This window comes from Carcharodon carcharias, chromosome 5 (genome assembly GCF_017639515.1).
Source record: "Carcharodon carcharias isolate sCarCar2 chromosome 5, sCarCar2.pri, whole genome shotgun sequence".
NCBI lineage: Eukaryota > Metazoa > Chordata > Chondrichthyes > Lamniformes > Lamnidae > Carcharodon > Carcharodon carcharias.
In genome coordinates this window covers 65,690,824-65,709,284 of record NC_054471.1, presented here as the reverse complement: position 1 = coordinate 65,709,284, position 18,461 = coordinate 65,690,824, and the positions used below count along the sequence as shown (strand labels likewise).

The following is an 18,461-nucleotide window of genomic DNA, read 5'->3' as shown; positions in this document are numbered from 1 at the left end:
TTTACTGAGGAGGAAGTTATGCTGATCATTATCACGCTCATGATATATCCTTCCAATGCATCTTTGTCAATTTTCGCTAATTGTGTAAATGTAAATTTTTGGGAGTTCCTTGACCACTCTTGAATCCTGAGCCTGGGGAAAGGACCTAGGCACAAGCCATTATTACCAAGACTGGAAAGAGTAGGACAGGGTATTAAGTAAATCCAGGAGTAGTGATTTTCTCCTGTCAAACTTTGGATTTGAAAGTCTGAAGATAGTTAGATGGAGGGAAAATGTAAGAAAGCATTGGGACCTTGGGGCAATAATGGGTTCAAGGTCACAGATTGTAAATATAATGCAGCTATGTTAAACATGTGAATATACAGAGAAGCGCGTGTGTGTGTGCGTGTGTGTGTGTGTGTGCATGTGTATGTATGTCGTTCTCATGAACGTAATGTAAGTCACTTGCAAATTAGGGAAAATAGATTATCTTTCTGTATTTTCTATTTTATAATGCATTGGATCTCAATACATATAGATACAAATTTCCTGCTCAATCCCAATCTTTATGTCTGTCATAGGATTGGAAACAGGTAATGTTGCAGAGGTAAAAGTAAGCGGGCTTGGCACTAGAGGATGTTTTGGGTGTGACTTCAGTTCAGGGAAGCAGAATTTGGTGAGCGGAGAAAGTATTGGTTTTAGTCTTCCCAATGCTGACCTGAAAGGTTACTACTTGTCTAAAATTTGATGGCAGGTTGTACAGTATGAGCATACAGAGATGGAATGAGCTCAAAGGAAGAGGTATTGTACTTGGAAGCTGATCATGTACTTGTGGATGATGCAGACAATTAAACTCCTGCAGCCCTACAACCCTCTAATTTTTAATTGCTCCACCATTAGTGGCTGTGCCTTCAACTGCCAAGACGTCAAGCTGTGGCATTTCCCTCCTTAAACCACATCTCTCCCTCTCTTCTCAGACATTCCTTTAAAAACTAACTCTTTGACCAAGCTTTAAGCACTAGCATCTCTTTATGTGGCTCAGTGTCAAATTTTGTCTGATGTTTGCAAAATTTGATTATGTTAAAGACACTGTATAAATGCAAGTTATTGCCCCTCAGCTGCATTAACAATATTTAGATAAAGAGCTTCAGTAAGATCCCTGGGGGTTTGGTTGATGACGGTACAGGGAAGGCAGGAGACGTACCAGAATAAATGTGTAAATTTAGTGGCCTGGAATTTGGTGTAGGAATGACCGTGAAATTGTCAGTGCTGTCCTAACTCCTCTGAAACTGACAGCAACTTCTGAAGTCTGCATGTGCGCATTTGGAAATTCACAAGCTGCTGTCAGTGATTCTATGCTCCTCCAGAAGCTGCACTGTTGAGATCCCTGAGCATGCAATCTATTAGAAATCATTGAACTGATAAGAACTTAAATTCTTACATTCAGTCTTGCTGTAAAAACCCCTTGAAAATGCTACATCTTGCTATGAGATGTAACTGACTTTTTAGATGACACCCTAAGTTCATGGTTACTGCTAAACAGCCTCTCTGGTGCTGAAAAAGTACCTTCATATTTGTTGAAAGCCAGATTTATCCATTATGATAAAGAATTATGTGACTAAAAACATTAAAGATTGTGTACGACACTTTATCTTTTTAAACCCATGTGAATGTCACAATCATTTATTTCCCAATCTGTAAAACTTTAAAAATGAAGGGTGGTATATACTTTCTGATTTGCTGTTCTCATGAGAATACGCCAATGTGATCGCCCACTTGCCCTGCTTGATGACATCAATGTTGCTAAATGCCCGGAGGACCCCCGCCCCCCGATTTGGAGCCAGATTGGAAAGGGGGAAATTTTTGTGCTACAGCGATCTCCGGATCTTTGTGGGCAGGATTTTTTAAGGTCAGCGGCAAAGTGGCTTTGAGCACATGAACAAGGAGCAGAAGTAGGCCATTCGGCCCTTTGAGCCTGCTCTGCCATTTGATAAGATCATGGCTGATCCGATTGTGGTCTTAACTCCACCTACATATCGGCCCCAATAAACCTTGACTTCCTGAAACAAAAACAAAAATTGCTGGAAAAACTCAGCAGGTCTTACAGCATCTGTGGAGAGAAAGACAGAGTTAACGTTTTGAGTCCGTATGACGCTTCATCCCAGAAATCAGTTGACTGAATCTTCTCTGAGCTGTTTCTAATGTAGTTATATCCTTTCTCCAGCAAGGAGACCAAAACTGTACACAGTACTCCAGATGTGATCTCATCAAGGCCCTGTACAGCTGTAGCAACACATTTGTATTCCATTCCTCTTGCAATAAATGCCAACATTACATTTGCTTTGGCACCGACCACAAAACTCTCTCAATCCATAAGTTTTTCCTATCCCCCTGTTCCAATCACTATGATGCTTTTCCCACCCTGAGGCAGAATTGATAGCCTGAGCTTCAGATATATCCTGTCCCGTAGCTAGACAGCATCACAACACTGCATTCCAGCGACTGGCCCAAGGAGGAAGGAATGTATTGCAGAAGACGGGAAACTGCACATAAATAATGTTTTAACATTAGAAATGGTCCGTAGCTGTTTTCTACAGAAGTAGGCAGTGAGCAGTAGTGTTTCAATTAGGAGAGATGAGCAAAAACACATTTTTTTAAAAATAAGTTTTCAGCAGGTTTTTAAAAGTAGAGACTAACACAGAGTTAACCTCAGACTCCGCAGACTCTCTCTTTCTCATACCCCATGCAAGGGGCCTGCAGACTAGCCCATGCAAACATCCGCACTTCTGATGAATACGTGGCACAAGAGTTGGTGCAGGAGGGCGGGCTTTAAATTCCCGGATCACTGGGACCGTTGCTGGGGAAGGTGGGACCTGTACAAGCAGGCCGGTCTATATCTGAACCAGAGCAGGACTAACATCCTTGCGGGCGGGTTTGCTAGTGCTGTTGGGAGGAGTTTAAACTAACTCAGCAAGGGGAGGGGACACAGAATGTTAGCAGAATAAGGACATATCATAATACAGTAAAGCAATCAAGTCAGAGGGAGTACAGCTGCATTAAGTTTCAAGGGAGTAAGGTAAGGCTAGATGGCCTCTACTTTAATGCCAGGAGTATTACAGGTAAAATGGATGAGTTAAGGGTGAGGATTGACACATGGAATTGTGATATAGTAGCCATCACTGAGATGTGGTTGAGGGAGGGGCAGGATTGGCAGCTCAACATTTCGGGATATAGAATCTTCAGGCGAGACAGGGGAGGGGGTAAAAGAGGAGGAGGCATTGCATTTTTAGTTAAGGAGTCAGTTACTGCAGTAAGGAGAGATGATATCTTGGAGGGGGCATCGAATGAAGCTTTGTGGGTAGAGTTTAGGAATAAAAAAGGGGCAGCCACATTGTTAGGTGTTTATTATAGATCCCCAGATAATCAGTGGGAAATTGAGGAGCAAATATGTGCACAATTTGCGGAAATGTGTAAAAACAATAACAATAGGGTAGTTATATTAGGTGATTTCAACTTTCCCAACATTAATTGGGATAGACATAGTGGGCAGAATTTTTCCCTTGGTGGGCGTGCGGGCCCCACCGGCACAGTGGCGGGAGAACAGCTGACTCCCACCACCGAAACGAGACCCGCCGCCATTTTGAGTGGGCGGGCCAATTAAGGCCTGCCCGACAGGAAGCGCCATGCGCTTCCTGTGCGGGGTGGGAGAGGGAGGGAATCCCCAGCTGTCGAAGAGCTCACTGCTCCCTGAGACAAAGTACTGTCTCAGGGAGATTACTGACAGTCCAGTGCAATGAAAGTCCAGAAAACTTTAAAAATAGAAAAATTAAAAAATTTATACGAGATGGGACATGTTAATAAATACCACATAAAATGTATTAAAGTTTTTAAAAACGGAAATGAAACCTTCATCCCGCCAGTGGATGAGGTTTCATGTATTATCAGAAGCCCGCTGGGGCTCCTGGCCTGCCCGCCAACCTTAAGGTTGGACGGGCAGGTCTTTAATTATCTTAATTACTCTGTCAATTGCCTCAATTGACCCTTGACAGCTCAGCATGCATACAACTAATTTCGCTGTCCGCCCGCCTTCCTAAAAGTTTAAAGGGACCGGGATGACATCGGGCCCCGCCCCAAATCGCCGACAGGAAAATTCAGGTGAGTGTTAAGGGCTTGGATGGAGTGGATTTCTTGAAGTGTACAGGAAAACATTTTAGGTCAATATGTAGAGGGCCCAACAAGGGACGGCGCAGTGCTGGACCTAATTCAGGGGAATGAAGCCGGACAGGTGGCTGAGGTGGTGGTGGGGGAGCATTTTAGCGATAGCGACCACAACGTGGTACAGTTTAAGTTTGTTATGGACAAAGAAATAGACAAGTCTCAAAAAAAATGTTTTGGATTGGGGGAAAGCAGATTTTAGTAAAATAAGGCAGCATCTGGCCAAGGTAGACTGGGAACAGCTACTTGTGGGGAAATCTACAGAGGAGCAGTGGGGGGGCGTTCAAAAAGGAAATGGGGAGGGTACAGGCTCAACATGTTCCCTCTAGGGTGATAGGAAGGAGTATCAAGCCCAGAGAACCATGGATGACCAGAGATATTCGAGCAAAGAAGGGATATGAGAAAGCTCTGGCTGGTAAAAGTAGGGAAAATCCCAAGATATTCTATAAGTATATCAATGGGATGAGGATAACCAGGGAAAGAGTAGGGCCCATAAGGGACCAAGGGGGCAATCTATGGGTGGAGCCAGAGGACATTGTTAGAGTGTTGAACGAATACTTCACAGCCGTCTTCACCCAAGAGAATGAGGATGAAGGTATCAAACTCGGGGAGAGAGACTGTGAGGTTCTTGAGCAAATTGATATAGGGAGTGACAAGGTATTGGAGGGGTTGGCAGGCTGGGGTGGACAAATCTCCAGGTCCAGATGATTTGTGTCCCAGGCTGCTGAGGGAGGCAAGGGAGGAGATTGCAGGGACTCTGACCCAATTTTTTAATTCCGCTCTGGCCACGGGGGAGGTGCCAGAGGACTGGAGAACAACTAACGTGGTTCTGCTATTTAAGAAAGGTTGTAAGAGATAAGCCAGGGAACTACAGGCCAGTGAGTCTCATGTCAGTGGTAGGGAAACTATTGGAGAAAATTCTGAAGGAGAGAATCTATCTCCCTTTGGAGAGGCAAGATTTGACCAGGGATAGTCAGCATGGCTTTGTCAGAGGGATTTGATTGAATTTTTTGAGGAGGTGACCAGGTGTGTAGATAAGGGTAGTGCAGTTGATGTAGTTTATACGGAATTCAGCAAAGCCTTTGACAAGGTCCCACATGGGAGACTTATAAAGGAGGCAAATGTGCATGGGATACAGGGTAATTTGATAAGGTGGATTCAAAATAGGCTTAATTGTAGGAGACAGAGAGTGATGACAGATGGATGCTTTAGTGACTGGAAGCCAGTGTCCAGAGGCGTACAACAGGGATCTGTGCTGGGTCCCCTATTATTTGTCATTTATATAAACGACATAGATAACTATGTGGGGGGTGGGATTAGTAAGTTTGTGGATGACACACAGATTGGCCAGGTGGTTAACAGTGAGGCTGAATGTCTTGGGCTACAGGACGATATAGATGGGATGGTCAAATGGGCAGATAAGTGAAATTTAACCATGAAAAGTGTGAGGTTGATACACTTTGGAATGAGTAATTTGACAAGGAAGTATTCAATGAACGGCATGACACTAGGAAGTTCTGAGGAACAAAGGGACCTTGGCATGTGTGTCCCTTGATCTCTGAAGGCAGAGGGGTATGTTAGTGGGGTGGTGAAAAAGGTATATGAGACACTTGCCTTTATCAATCCAGACATAGATTACAAAAGTAGGGAGGTCATGTTGGAGTTGTATAGAACCTTGGTGAGGTCACAGCTGGAGTACTGTGTGCAGTTCTGGTTGCCACATTATAGGAAGATGTATTGCACTGGAGGGGGTGCAGAGGAGATTCACCAGGATGTTGCCTGGCATGAAACATTTAAGTATGAAGAGAGGTTGGATAGACTTGGGTTGTTTTTGTTGGAGCAGAGAAGACTGTGGGGCGACCTGATCAAGGTGTACAAGATTATGAGGGGAATGGACAGGGTGGATAGGGTGCAGCTGTTCTCCTTAGTTTAGGGTCAGCCACGAGGGGACGTAAGTTCAAGGTGAGGGGCAGGAGGTTTCGGGGGGATGTGAGGAAAAACTTTTTTACCCAGATGGTGGTGATAGTCTGGAATGCGTTGCCTGGGAGGGTGGTGGAAGCGGGTTGCCTCACATCCTTTAAAAAGTACCTGGATGAGCACTTGGCACGTCATAACATTCAAGGCTATGGGCCAAGTGTTGGTAAATGGGATTAGGTAAGTAGGTCAGTTGTTTCTCACCTGTAGGTGCAGACTCGATGAGCCGAAGGGCCTCTTCTGCACTGTGTGATTCTGTGACTTCTGACCTTATGTTGGAGGGAACGTCATTGAAGCAGCTGAAGATGGTCGGGCCTAGGCTGAAGAACTCATTCAACAATGTCCTGGGACTGTGATGATTGATCTCCAACAACCGCCTTCCTTTGTGCTAGGTTTGCCTCCAACCAATGAAAGGAGAAAACCACTGGTTAGAAAAGGGGGGAAAGCACTGTAGGTGTTCCTACAACACACGTATTGCAGTGGTTCAGGATGGCAGCTCACCTTCTCGAGGGCAGTTGGGGATGGCTTCGGAAGCTAACCGCTTCATCCTTAGCCAGTGAAACCCGCATCCCATGCACGAATTAAAGAAAAAAGAAATTGGGGAGAAACTGAAATGATCAGTAAGAATTGTGATTAAGTTCTCCCCTCCTGATTTTCTTACCTGCTTCCTGTATCCAAATCCAACACACATGCTTTGGAAAATGCGTAAGGTAATAAAATCAAAGTTTGCCATCTTTTTTTTCTGTTTTGTGTGAAATATTTGTCTTTTGAACAATGAATGCTCAGTACTTTATCAGTAGAACAGGGGCTGACTGAAGCAATGGAGACCAGTGATGTGATGAGCCCAAATTAATATAATAGCTAATAGCTGGAGGGAATTTTAACGGTTCAAAGATTGGTTATTATGTCAAATACAATACTCTCAGTCGTCAATATTCACTTTAAGCAGTATTTACAGCATTTCTTAACAAAGTTATGTATTAATTAGCTTTGCTGTAGACAGTTACAAATGAATTTAAAAGCAGGCCATCTGCAGTTTACTAGCAGTAATGCTTTTTGCAGCTGTCCTAGGACCACTATTGAAAATATGGTTTAGGCTGAGCAGACTTTGGTGCATATTTCCACCACCCTTTTCTTAAAAAAAGAAAATTCTGCATTAGGTGGCATAATAATAATGTAAGAAGAAGCCAGTCGCCCCATTGATTTGACCCAAGAGGTTGCCATTAGCGAGACAAAATGTACTGGCATATCAGTGGGCACATTACATATTTTCCGGAGCTTTAGACGTACTCCAGAAAACCAGGATCAGTGGGTGAAGGTTAACTCTGTTACTGTGTCTGATTCTCTCGCTCTCTCGCTCTCACTCTCTGTAGGCAAAAACATGGGATAGGGTTCCGAATGCTATTAGTACTCTTACCGGTCCTGAAGTCAGGCAGGCAGAGGAACCATAGAAAAGTTATAGCACAGAAAAAGGCCTTTCAGCCTATTGTGTCTGGGCTGGCAGGTGGGCACAACTGGATGAGAGGCATGTTAGTGCAACAATTTATTCATAAAATTGCAGCCATCTTAATCATCTCTCCAGAAATGTCAATAAAGCATCCAGTTTCTTAAATGATGCTAGGGTTTTTATTTTTGCCTCCGTTATATCCAGGAATTCATTCCGTGTGTTGATTACTGTGTGTGAAGAATAATTTCCTGATATCATTACTGCATTCTGCCTCTTTCTAACTTGAATCTCCATGTCCTACCCTTGCAATTTAACTTGAAGAATTAATCAAGATTTGCCTCAGTTATCCTATATGCCTTCCCAGATACTTCCTTACAAAGCTTAAAAAAATCTCCCAAGTTTAAGAACAAGCCTGAACTTTTATATCAGCGCTACTTTCCTGACCTATCTTCATAATCCCTTGATTCCATTAGTGCCCACAAAGTTATCTGTCTTGAATATACCCTTGACATCCTCTAGGGTAGAGAATTCCAGAAGTTCACAGACCTCTGAGTGAAGCAATTTCACCTCATCTGAATCCTAAATGGCTGTTCCCTTATCCTGAGATGATGATTCTGAAGTTGTAGGTTCTCCAACCAGGGGAAACAGCCTCTCGACATCTATCCCGTTAAGTCCTCTTGAGTTTTATATGTTTCATTGAGATTACCTCTCATTGCGCGTATATTGTCTGAAGTTTAAGAACAATCTACTCCATCTTCTGGTCATTCCTCATAACTCCCAACTGCTAACATTTATGGATTAGCCGTCAGAACTCAAATGTCTCCCTCACGCCTGTGACCAGAACTGGATGTAATACTCAAAAGAATGGATCTGACCAGAGTACTGTACGGTTTAACTATACTTCCTCTGAATTAAATTCTACTCTTTTGCTATGTAGTTCCAACATTTTTGTTGGCTTTGATTGTTGCGCTGCATTGGTTAGACATGTTTAGTGTTGAGCCTGCTAGAACTCCCTAGGTCTCTTTCCATTTCATCCTTAGCCATTTCAACATAATTCACTGAGTACCTGTATGTTTTTCCTTCTTCTCTGCAATGCTTTTTACTTGGTCTGCATTAAATTTCATCATCTGATGTCCTGCCTGTTTTGTTCTATCCCACTCATTCTCTAACTTCTGAGCTCCTTCCACTAATTCCATTGCCTCATCTAGTTTGGTATCAATAAATTTGTCCATTTTACATGAATTTCTGATGAAGTTCCAGATTATTTATGTGATTTGAGAAGTAGTAGTAGTAGTAGTCCCAAAAACTGGTCCCATACAGTGCTCGTGCTCATCCAATTCTGACGTAATCCCTTGGAGTGCTATCCTCCCGCTAGTTTCTTATCTGGAGGATACAGTGAACCTCCACACCTTGGGAGTTTGACCAATAGCCTTTCATGTGAAACTTTATTAAATGTTCTTTCAAGGTCTGGATCCACTTGTATGATTTCCGCAGGATGATCCCTGTTCAGAGATGTGCAGGAGATTAATGAGATAGGATCTCTCCCTTCCGAGCCAATTTGGGCCACTGTTTGCCATGTCTTTGATATATAGTGATAATCCTCAAGTTTACTCCTGATTAAATCCATTTATATTATGTTGCCTGAAATGGAAGTCAGGTTAACGATGGTGCCTATTTCAGTTTTACTCTCATTTTTGTATATGGACACCACATTGATCTGTTTCCAATCTATTGGTACCTTACCTAGCGAAGCCCTCACAAATCTCAAATCTCCTACCTGGTGTGTCTCATCTGTCCGGGATGATATTAGTTTTGAGCCTTTTTAAATTGGCCTTAGAAATCCATCACATTTAACACACATCCACTGATTTTTATTTTATTTTGGTTATCTGTTTGGGGAAGGCATGCCTGCCCTTGTGAACACTTAGAAGAAGTAATCATTCAAAATTGCACATGTTCACAAATTTTGATTCCACTTAAATCTTTTATGATTTTGCTTCTTCTCTGACAGCTGTCTCACTGTTGTAATACTGAAATAATTCTTTACCATTCTGCTTGGATTTTGCTGTTGTTTTTTCCCCTGGGTGCCTCTTTGCACCTCTGAACATGATTTTCTTGATTCCTCCCAGTGAAACCCTTCCTCATTCCCCCTGTAGGATTTGTAGAGGTACATTTTTTTTTCACATTTTAATTTGTGTTAATCATGAACTTCACCTAATTACATGTGTACCTATTTTCCCCCTGCTAGTCGCCTTTCTTCAACTGGCCTCTTTAGCCTTTCACAAAGAACAATAGTTAATCCATAATTCATGATCTGTCTACTCATGCACCACGCCATGTTTCTTCCATTCATTCCCAATCTCTACTAGTTCTCCATCCCCTCAGTGTATGCACTTCAAAGTCTTCATTTTAAAATCCCTCCTTATTTGGCTAATCTTTCCCAAACATTGTTCTTGATGATAACCTTCTTCCTTCTAGTTCTTAAAAGCAAAAAAGTTCTTGTTTTCTATTCAGCCTTTCATTCTGTTCTTCCACAGTGCAAGGCCAATCATTCAGTCATTCCACCCCCGACCATTGGAAGTTTTCATTCGTAACTTTTGTACCACATCTCTGCTCCCTTAGAAAGCACCCTTGAAACTTGTGACCTTAATCTTTGTGTTTGGTTTTGCCAATTTTCTTAAATTTCCCCACTTTCTGACTGACTGTATTGTCTTGCCCCTTTGCAATGGAATCTGTCTGTGTAATATGCTGTGGAAATGGAAGTTGCATTTAATAAACTTGCAAACATTTTTCAGGCAGACCCTAGATTTTCGGGTATCGGTGAGCTCTCTGCTGGTGGACGGCTGTTTAAAATTTGGATCAACAGTCCAGAGTCAAGCAAAGCAATTGTCTGCACAGGTACTGTCACTTCAGGATACTAACTTATGCATGTTGTTGTTTTGGAGGGTGGAGGGGAAGAAGAGGGTGCTAGCTATTACTGACTTGGTGTCCGCATCCAAGTGCACTGCATTGGTTGGACGCAGTGAATATGATGAAATCGCATTGAATGGAGCTTTGTCTTAACTGGGAGGAAAATCAGGGGGGTTCTTTTTTACAGGTTGAGGGTTCTGATTCGCAAGGTTTTCCAATTCTCCAATTGCAGCTAAGCCGTCCAGCGTACTTAGGTGGAAACCCAGAACTTTCTCCCCTCGATTCTTATCCTTGCACGTAAAAGAGAGAATGTAGCCTCTGCACTGCATGTATGCTTGAAATATGAGCTCCTCATCACCAAATGTCAGTCAGCAAAAATGTTTGAGGTACCATCTGTGGCAGGGCATAAGCACTTACTTTGGCTGAAACTCCATCCTGAAAAAGGGGAGTAAATAGTGTTAATGCTATTTTCCCACTTTTCCAGAGTTTGTTCAGCTATTCCGTCCTTCACTCCCCGAAGTTATGGTGGACAAGCAGGTGACCTCCTGCAAAATTGACATGAAACAAAAGTGGTTAAATGGATTTGAATTACAGATATTCCATGATTTTAATTGAAGGTCCGAACAGAATCAAAGGGTTCAATAGCTTAACCCTATTCACATGAACAAGCTTGGTTGTACTGCAAGGACAGGACAGTGTAACAGAGTGGATGTTCAATATAGAAACCAAAACAGATATGCCATCTTCAAGTAGCTCATCAAAACACATTGTTTTTCCTAGCGAGAACAAAGGATCAGCATAAATACAATAAATTGTTAAGATTTCTGTTGCAATCAGGGATCTTTACTGTCAACCGGGTCATATATCTATTTAGGAAATTCCACTTTAGTTTCACACTTAACTGGAAAGGTAGCCTCCACATCTTAAATCATGCAGTTTTTTCTCTTATTGCCAAACTGCAGTACTTGTTTTCTTCAGGATGTGGGTGCTGCTGACAAGGTGAACATCACTAATTGCCCTTGAGGAGGTGGTAGTGGACCATATTGTAGTGAAGGTATTCTCACAATGCTGAAAGATCATGATTTCTAATGCCTGCTCTGTGGAGATTTTTTTGCAACAGTCTATATGCTACTATGACTGGAATCAAAACACTTCCCAGTAAAAGTAAGAGTTAGAAGAAATTTCTCAGAACCCTGCTTTCTTTGGAAGTTGTCAAGAAATGTGAATTTTTGCCAGGTCATAAAGTTTACCCAGTGCATTCCAATAAAGGTGACAACCCAAAGGATGTTCACACCAGCTATCCATGTAAATCTGATCACCACTACATGCCTAAGAGTATTATCAGGTTGGGTGTGCACGAGTAAATAGATATTGCTGTCTGTTGAAATCTTGGTATTGTGTGTTCAAGCTGTTGCACTGAAGCCAAGACAGTGCTGTGCCAGTATAGGGTCAGGGTATCTCTTGAACTTGGTAGAGACATGCAGCAAAACAAAGTGATATTACTACGGGTACAACGTTATTGTGAATGTTGTAGTATAACAAGAGTGTGGCAGCATGAGACTCCCAAACAAGTAAATCCTTAAGCTTATTTCAGCTATTCAACATGTCAGTAATGAAGCTAAAATATTATTTTATTGCTTATTAAAATCTTGGTTAGGCCTAATTTTTTTTTTTATTCTTGTTTTAGTTAACTTGTGATGATGTGGTTACTGAGATTGCTGTTGGGAAAGGAACCATTAATTTCAAAGTGAACCGATCTTTACTTGCTGAGGTTAGTGCAGAAGATTGTTTTTTGGCTATGTGCTTTCACTTTCAGTGGAGCTCCAGGTTTCTTTCTGGAAACTTAATCAATGTGATAATGAACGCCCGTCTCACTCGAATACTTGATTGTGGCTGAAGCACTCCTATTTGTTTTTTTCTAACATTATCTATCTTTTTACTTTACAGATTGTAATGCAAGAAATTTCTAAGAAGGGTTCAAAATATGGAATAGAGAGTGAACTCTTCCAAGGTTACCCCTGTGGGCGAGTTATAGTGGAATTTAGGTATGTTTCTGGCTCAGAAGTATAAGACAATAAATTACAAGTGAAGTCTACTTGTTTTTTAAATTGGTCCCTTTAAGTGCTTTCGCTCATTATATTTGGGTGTGAATATTAAAGGTAATTTTTCTTTATTGGCCTGTTATTTTTAATAATAACGTAGAACAATCTGGCCAATAAAGTGTTAAAAATGAGAAAATAAGAGCTACTGATCAGATGAGCATGGGCTTTAAGAGGCAGTAGATTGTACCAAGGGAGGAGTTGTTAATGTTCTATAAAAAAATTGGGATATGTCTTAATCTCAACAAGATGAAGTTGGAGGGAGAGTCAAGAGCATGTAGGACAACTTGTTTGGAGCCAAGGCCTGCTATCTAGTAGCTGATGTTGAGCTTCTTGAAGGTTGTTGCAGCTGCACCTGTTACAGCAAATGCGGAAAATTCCATCATGCACATAATTTATGCTTTATAGCTGGTAGAGAGGCTTTGAGGTGTCAAGAAGTGAACCACTCGCTGCAGAATTCCCAGCCTCTAACCTACTCTGCAGCATTTTTGTAGCTAGTCCAGTTGAGCTTCTGGTCAGTGGTGACCTGCAGGGTATTGATGGTGGGGGGGACTCAGTGATAGTCACTAAATTTCAAAGGGAGATAGGTAGATACTCTTGTTGTTAATGTTCATTGCCTGATTCTTGTGTGGTCCAAATGCTGCTTGCCGTTCATCAGTACAAGCCTGAATGTTATCCAGGTTTTGCTGCAATTGGGCATGGGCTACTTCATTATCTGAGGAGTTACAAGTGGGACTGAACACTGTGCAATCATCAGCAAATGGCCCTACTTCTGACCTTATGAATGGAAGGAAGGTCATTGAAGGAGCAGCTGAAGATGGTTGGGCCTAGACTGATACCCTGACTAAGCGCTGCAGAGATGGCCTGTGACTTAGATGATGGCGCTACACAATCATCTTTCTCTGTGTCAGATACAACTCCAGTGATTCCAATTGAACTGGATCAGTGCAGAGTAAAGGGAGGGCCACATTGAGCTTGGCTGTGTCTTGTATTGTTAGGGATGGATCTTCAAATTTTAACAAAAAGTTGAGTAATATTAACTTCTTTTTCCTTCTTTCTTCATAGTTCACCAAATATTGCAAAAAAATTTCATGCCGGACACTTGCGTTCAACAATTATAGGTAAACAGTTCCTGTTCTTTGCTGCAAGTAATGGTTGTATTCTTCCTAGGATTAGTTCTGCCAATTAAATAATTCTAATCTGAAAGTCTAATGCAGAATCTAAGACCTCTTTAACTCTGAACTACATTAATAGCCCAAAGCTACTTTAAATAAAATTGCTGACGTACTAGGTAAATTTAAAGCCGACACTAAATCATCTGCTCGCTTCTAGAAGGTGTTTAACTTGCAATATATTTAAATAAAACTAAATAAGGACTCGAAACATCAACTGTGCTCTTCTCCACCGATGCTGCAGACCTGCTGAGTTTTTCCAGGTATTTCTGTTTCTGTTTTTGTTTTAAATAAAATAAGCTGATCTGGACTGTCATACCACTCCGCTAGAACATATTGATAAGTTATATTTAGGTTGTGGAATATTTAAGAAACTAACAGAAAAGCAGAAGAGAAGGTTCAACAAGCCAGGGTTTGTTTTAATTCATTTTATGGGGTATAGCTGTTGCTGGGTGGGCCTGCATTTATTATCCATCCCTAATGGTCCTTGCGAAGGTGGAGGTGAGGTGCCTTCTTGAACCGCTGCCGTCCATGTGGTGTAGGTACACCCACACCCACAGTGCTGATAGTGGGGGATAAGTTCCAGGATTTTGACCCAGTGACAGTGAAGGAACAGCGATATATTTCCAAGTCAGGATGATGAGTGGCTAGGAGGGGAACTTCCAGCTGGTGGTGTATCCATCTATCTGCTGCCCTCTTCCTTCTAGATGGTAGCAGTTGTGGGTTTGGAAGGTGCTATCTAAGGAACCTTGGTGAGTTCCTGCAGTGCAGGTTCTGAACCCCAATTTGCTATACACTGTCCACATTATAGCAGCAAGGTATTTGCCTCCTGCTTTTCTGTTGCATGTGAGATTGCGACACCTCATGCCAGATAAAGAGAAACACTACTCGGGTGGTAGTTACCAAGAGTCTCAGACAGATGGCAGTTGAAGATATCTGTAGCTTTGGAAGTCATCACAGTATGTTTTGTGTTGTCATAATTTAAAGTATCTTGGACAGGACCGAACCAAAAAATAAAATTTAGTTATATTGATGTTACAAAATATTAGTTGCTAGAAAGAAAGAAACCACATTTATTTAGTGTCTTTCATGTCCTTGGCACAATGAAGTACTTTGGAAATCCTGTTGCTACATAGATAAATACAAAACTACACACAGCAGTGAAATAAATTATAGAACGATACAACAGGGTATACACATAACCATAATTCCTCAGTCCTGGAAACATTCTATTAAATCTGTTCTTTATGTCATCCGAAGCTTACAAGTCCTTCCTAAAGTATTGTGCCCAAAATTGGAATTGTCTGAAATGACCAGATTATTTGATTTATAGGTGTTGGTTGAGTGATCAATGTCGGCTAGGACACTGGGAGAGCTCTCCTGGCCACCTTTGGTTAGTGCCATGGGATCTTTTACAACAACACCTTGGTTTAACGTCTCATCTGAAAGATGACACCTCAGAGTGCGTCACTCATTTTATACTGCGCTGGAACATCAGCCTAGATTATGTACTTGTAGGGCTTGAATCGTTTACATTTTTAACTATGATGTGAGCACTCCCAACGAGCCACAGCTGATTCATTTTTGAAACTTGTACTTTCTACTGTATGGGTGGGGAGTGAAAAGTTTCAAAAATAATAAACATCAAAATAGCTCTACAAATGGCAGCAGTAAAGCAATAGTTCAGTATTAATTTAGGAAAAAAGACAATATAGCAGGGATAAATTATATTTGTATGCTATTTTGTTAGGTAACTTCATAGCTAACCTAAAGCAAGCTTTGGGAAATGATGTGATCAGGATCAACTACCTTGGAGACTGGGGAATGCAGTTTGGTAAGTTTTTGGGTGGGAAACTTTTTTGTATTGCATATTACTAAGTATTATTTGAACTCCTTGAGGTGATGGTTGTGCACGTCTTTGAGCTACTAATGCAATATTAGTCAGGGAACTATAGAGATTCAGGTTCATTACAATACCTTCTGCTTTTCTTAAGCTCCCTCTTGTTATTGTGGCATTTGGCTTGTGTGATGAACCCCGAGGGAATTGCCGACTTACCTTAACTGGATGTAGGAGATCGGACGTTTGAAGGCCAAGAACTTCAGTTCCTGGCAGCCCTCGGAACTTTCACGTGTGCGCCGGCCGGGAACTGGCCATATAAACGCAGTTCTTTCATGCCTTCAGGCTGGGAACCAGCCCTGTGCACATGCGCAGTTTGTTTCTTCAGCTCTTTGGGATGGGAGCCAGTCCTGCATGCTTGCGCAGGAGAAGAAACTGTAGGCCAGGTGACCTGAAGAGAAGCACCATTAGAGAGGTGTCCCACAGACCAGGACAGAGGGAGGGGGCAGGGAGAAGTCCCTGAAGGTTCCAGGCAAGGACAAAGACAGGGATCAGAAACCGGTCCCAAAAGACAGCGCTAGGTAAAGGACAAGGATGGAGATCAGAAGTAAATCCTGTTAAACAAAGTTGAGAGAAAGGAACAGTGCAATTGACCCTGAGTAAAGAGGAAGCTATGGGGAGCAGACTTGTAGCAAAGTGGACTTGAGAGAAGCCAGAATATCCAAGGAGGCAGCCAAAGGTGATGACTCCTTACTGCAGGCCATTGGAGCAGTGGTGTTCTGCTTGGCATAGCTGAAGATCTGAAATTGTGCTTGGAAGGTGAAGCTCGAGTGTACGTGGAGATCCAGAGGAAAGGAATCTCTGAAGGTGAGATTGAAACCCTGGAGATGGACCCTTGTTGAATCCTTCTGAGTGGGAGCACGAGTTCTTCGAATGTTGAGATTGAAAACCCTTGTGAGAAAGACAGCTTCAGTGAGACCGCTTGGTTCACAGTGTAACAAGCTTCTGGGTGGTCTGTTGACAAATCCATAGAATCTGCTTTGGTTGAATCTGTCACTTACTCTGGGGTGTGGTGTGCTGACCACAACTTACCCTGAATATTAAAGTATAATATAGATACTTTAAATTATCTTTCTGAATTTGTATGTATCTGTAAAGGTATAGCTGGGGTGAAGAAATAGTATGATTTGAATCATTTACTTGTTTTTGTATCAAAATCCTTCCAACCTTTTTGTCTAATGTCAAGATATATCAAGCTAGGTTTCACTCTGGGATGTAACTTGCCCAGTACTAACATCAATCTGGTATCGTAATACTTATAAGTGTTCCTCCTCCTAGATAGTGGCATGACATGCTGGCTGTGTTGTTGCCTTGGGTGGGTAACAGAAACACCTCAGCTAAGGTGTTATGGATGACATTCCAGCTGTCCTTGCAATGTAGTATCTGTGCTAATAGAACCATCAGAAAATTCAGACCATCTTGAGTCAGGTTGGATGTGTGAGTGATCTCTGGTAATTGCAGATGTTTCTGTGAAGTTGGTCTCTTTTACTGCTGCATTGCTGTGCATCACAATTGTAACTTAGCAAGACAAATGTTTTTACTTTTTTGGGTGTTCTTTGTCAATGATTTAGGATTGCTAGGAGCAGGATTTCAACTGTTTGGCTCAGAAGTGAAACTGAAAGCAAATCCATTACAGCATCTTTTTGAAGTAAGTAAAAACATGAAAATGTGGACTTGTGTTTAAAAGAGTGAACCTTACCTTCAATGCCGAAAATCTTTGCATTTAGCTTTCCGACGGAGTTATAAAGTTAAATTTGGAAAATGCAGGAAGTCTTAGCATTGAACAATAATGTTCATAGATGAACCAGAATATTTGAGTATTATCACAGTTCTTATTTTTGATGCAAAGGTGGATCTGTATTACTCCAAACGGTTAGATACACAAAGGTCAATTACTGGTTCAACTCATCCAAACAAGGCATTCAAAACGGAAGGCTGAGTTGCAATCAAGAGGCATATCCAAATGTTGGTTCTGCATATTTTTAATCAAGAACATAACAGGAAAGATGTACATAGAATGTTGAACAATCAACAACAGATATGTTGCTGAAGAAAAAGAAACTCAACTCTTTGTATATGAATAAAATAGTTTCAGTTTTCCTACCTTAGCATGTTATAAACTGTCACACGATGTATTTACTTTAGCCTTTGGAAGAGAAAACAGGATATTAAGAATTGTTTTTCATTTTCATATAAATAACCATATATACGGTGCATGTAGAATGGTGGATTATTGAAGGGAATTTTAACCCCCCAAAAATAGGTAAATTGGGGGTGGATGAGAGGCAGGTAAAAAGTTTAAATTTCTCAAACCTGAACCCAACTCACCACCCAGTTTCTGTTTTAACAGAGGCGGGTGCAGATGACCAGCCTGTCGGGAGGTAGCTAGGTCAGTAAAATCTTTTTACCAAAGTTTTAACATTTTCCTCATAGATGCCAGGTTTCCTGAACTGCAGGAATCCTGGCGTGTAAAAGGAGGTGAGATGGGTGGGATCCTTGAGGTAAGTGCGTTTGTAGCACTGTTTATAGGGCAGGTGGAGCATGACTGTTTCCCAAGTTAACCTCTTTACGCACCCAGTAGTCTGATCCCAGGAGGTCTGACTCCAACTGTGATCTCCAGATGCACATCCCCACTCACACAACCTCCAGTTGCTGCTCTATCCCCGATCTCTAACTGCTCCTACCCGGCCCTGACCTTCAATTTCTGAATTGGATTCAGGATGGCTTCTGGGATGCTGATTCCCAATGGATGCTCCTTACTGTGCACT

At 41.8% G+C, this 18,461-nt stretch overlaps 1 protein-coding gene across 1 annotated transcript in view; it reads left to right on the top strand.

Moving 5' to 3' along the window:
- Positions 1-18,461, top strand: part of rars2 (arginyl-tRNA synthetase 2, mitochondrial) — a 70,295-nt gene that overhangs the window by 5,620 nt on the left and 46,214 nt on the right. Inside the window, exons 3-8 of the mRNA XM_041187228.1 lie at positions 10,411-10,513; positions 12,213-12,296; positions 12,473-12,570; positions 13,690-13,745; positions 15,547-15,630; positions 17,265-17,341. Of these exons, the coding sequence (XP_041043162.1) occupies positions 10,411-10,513; positions 12,213-12,296; positions 12,473-12,570; positions 13,690-13,745; positions 15,547-15,630; positions 17,265-17,341 (502 nt within the window). The remainder of the gene's footprint in view (positions 1-10,410; positions 10,514-12,212; positions 12,297-12,472; positions 12,571-13,689; positions 13,746-15,546; positions 15,631-17,264; positions 17,342-18,461) is intronic.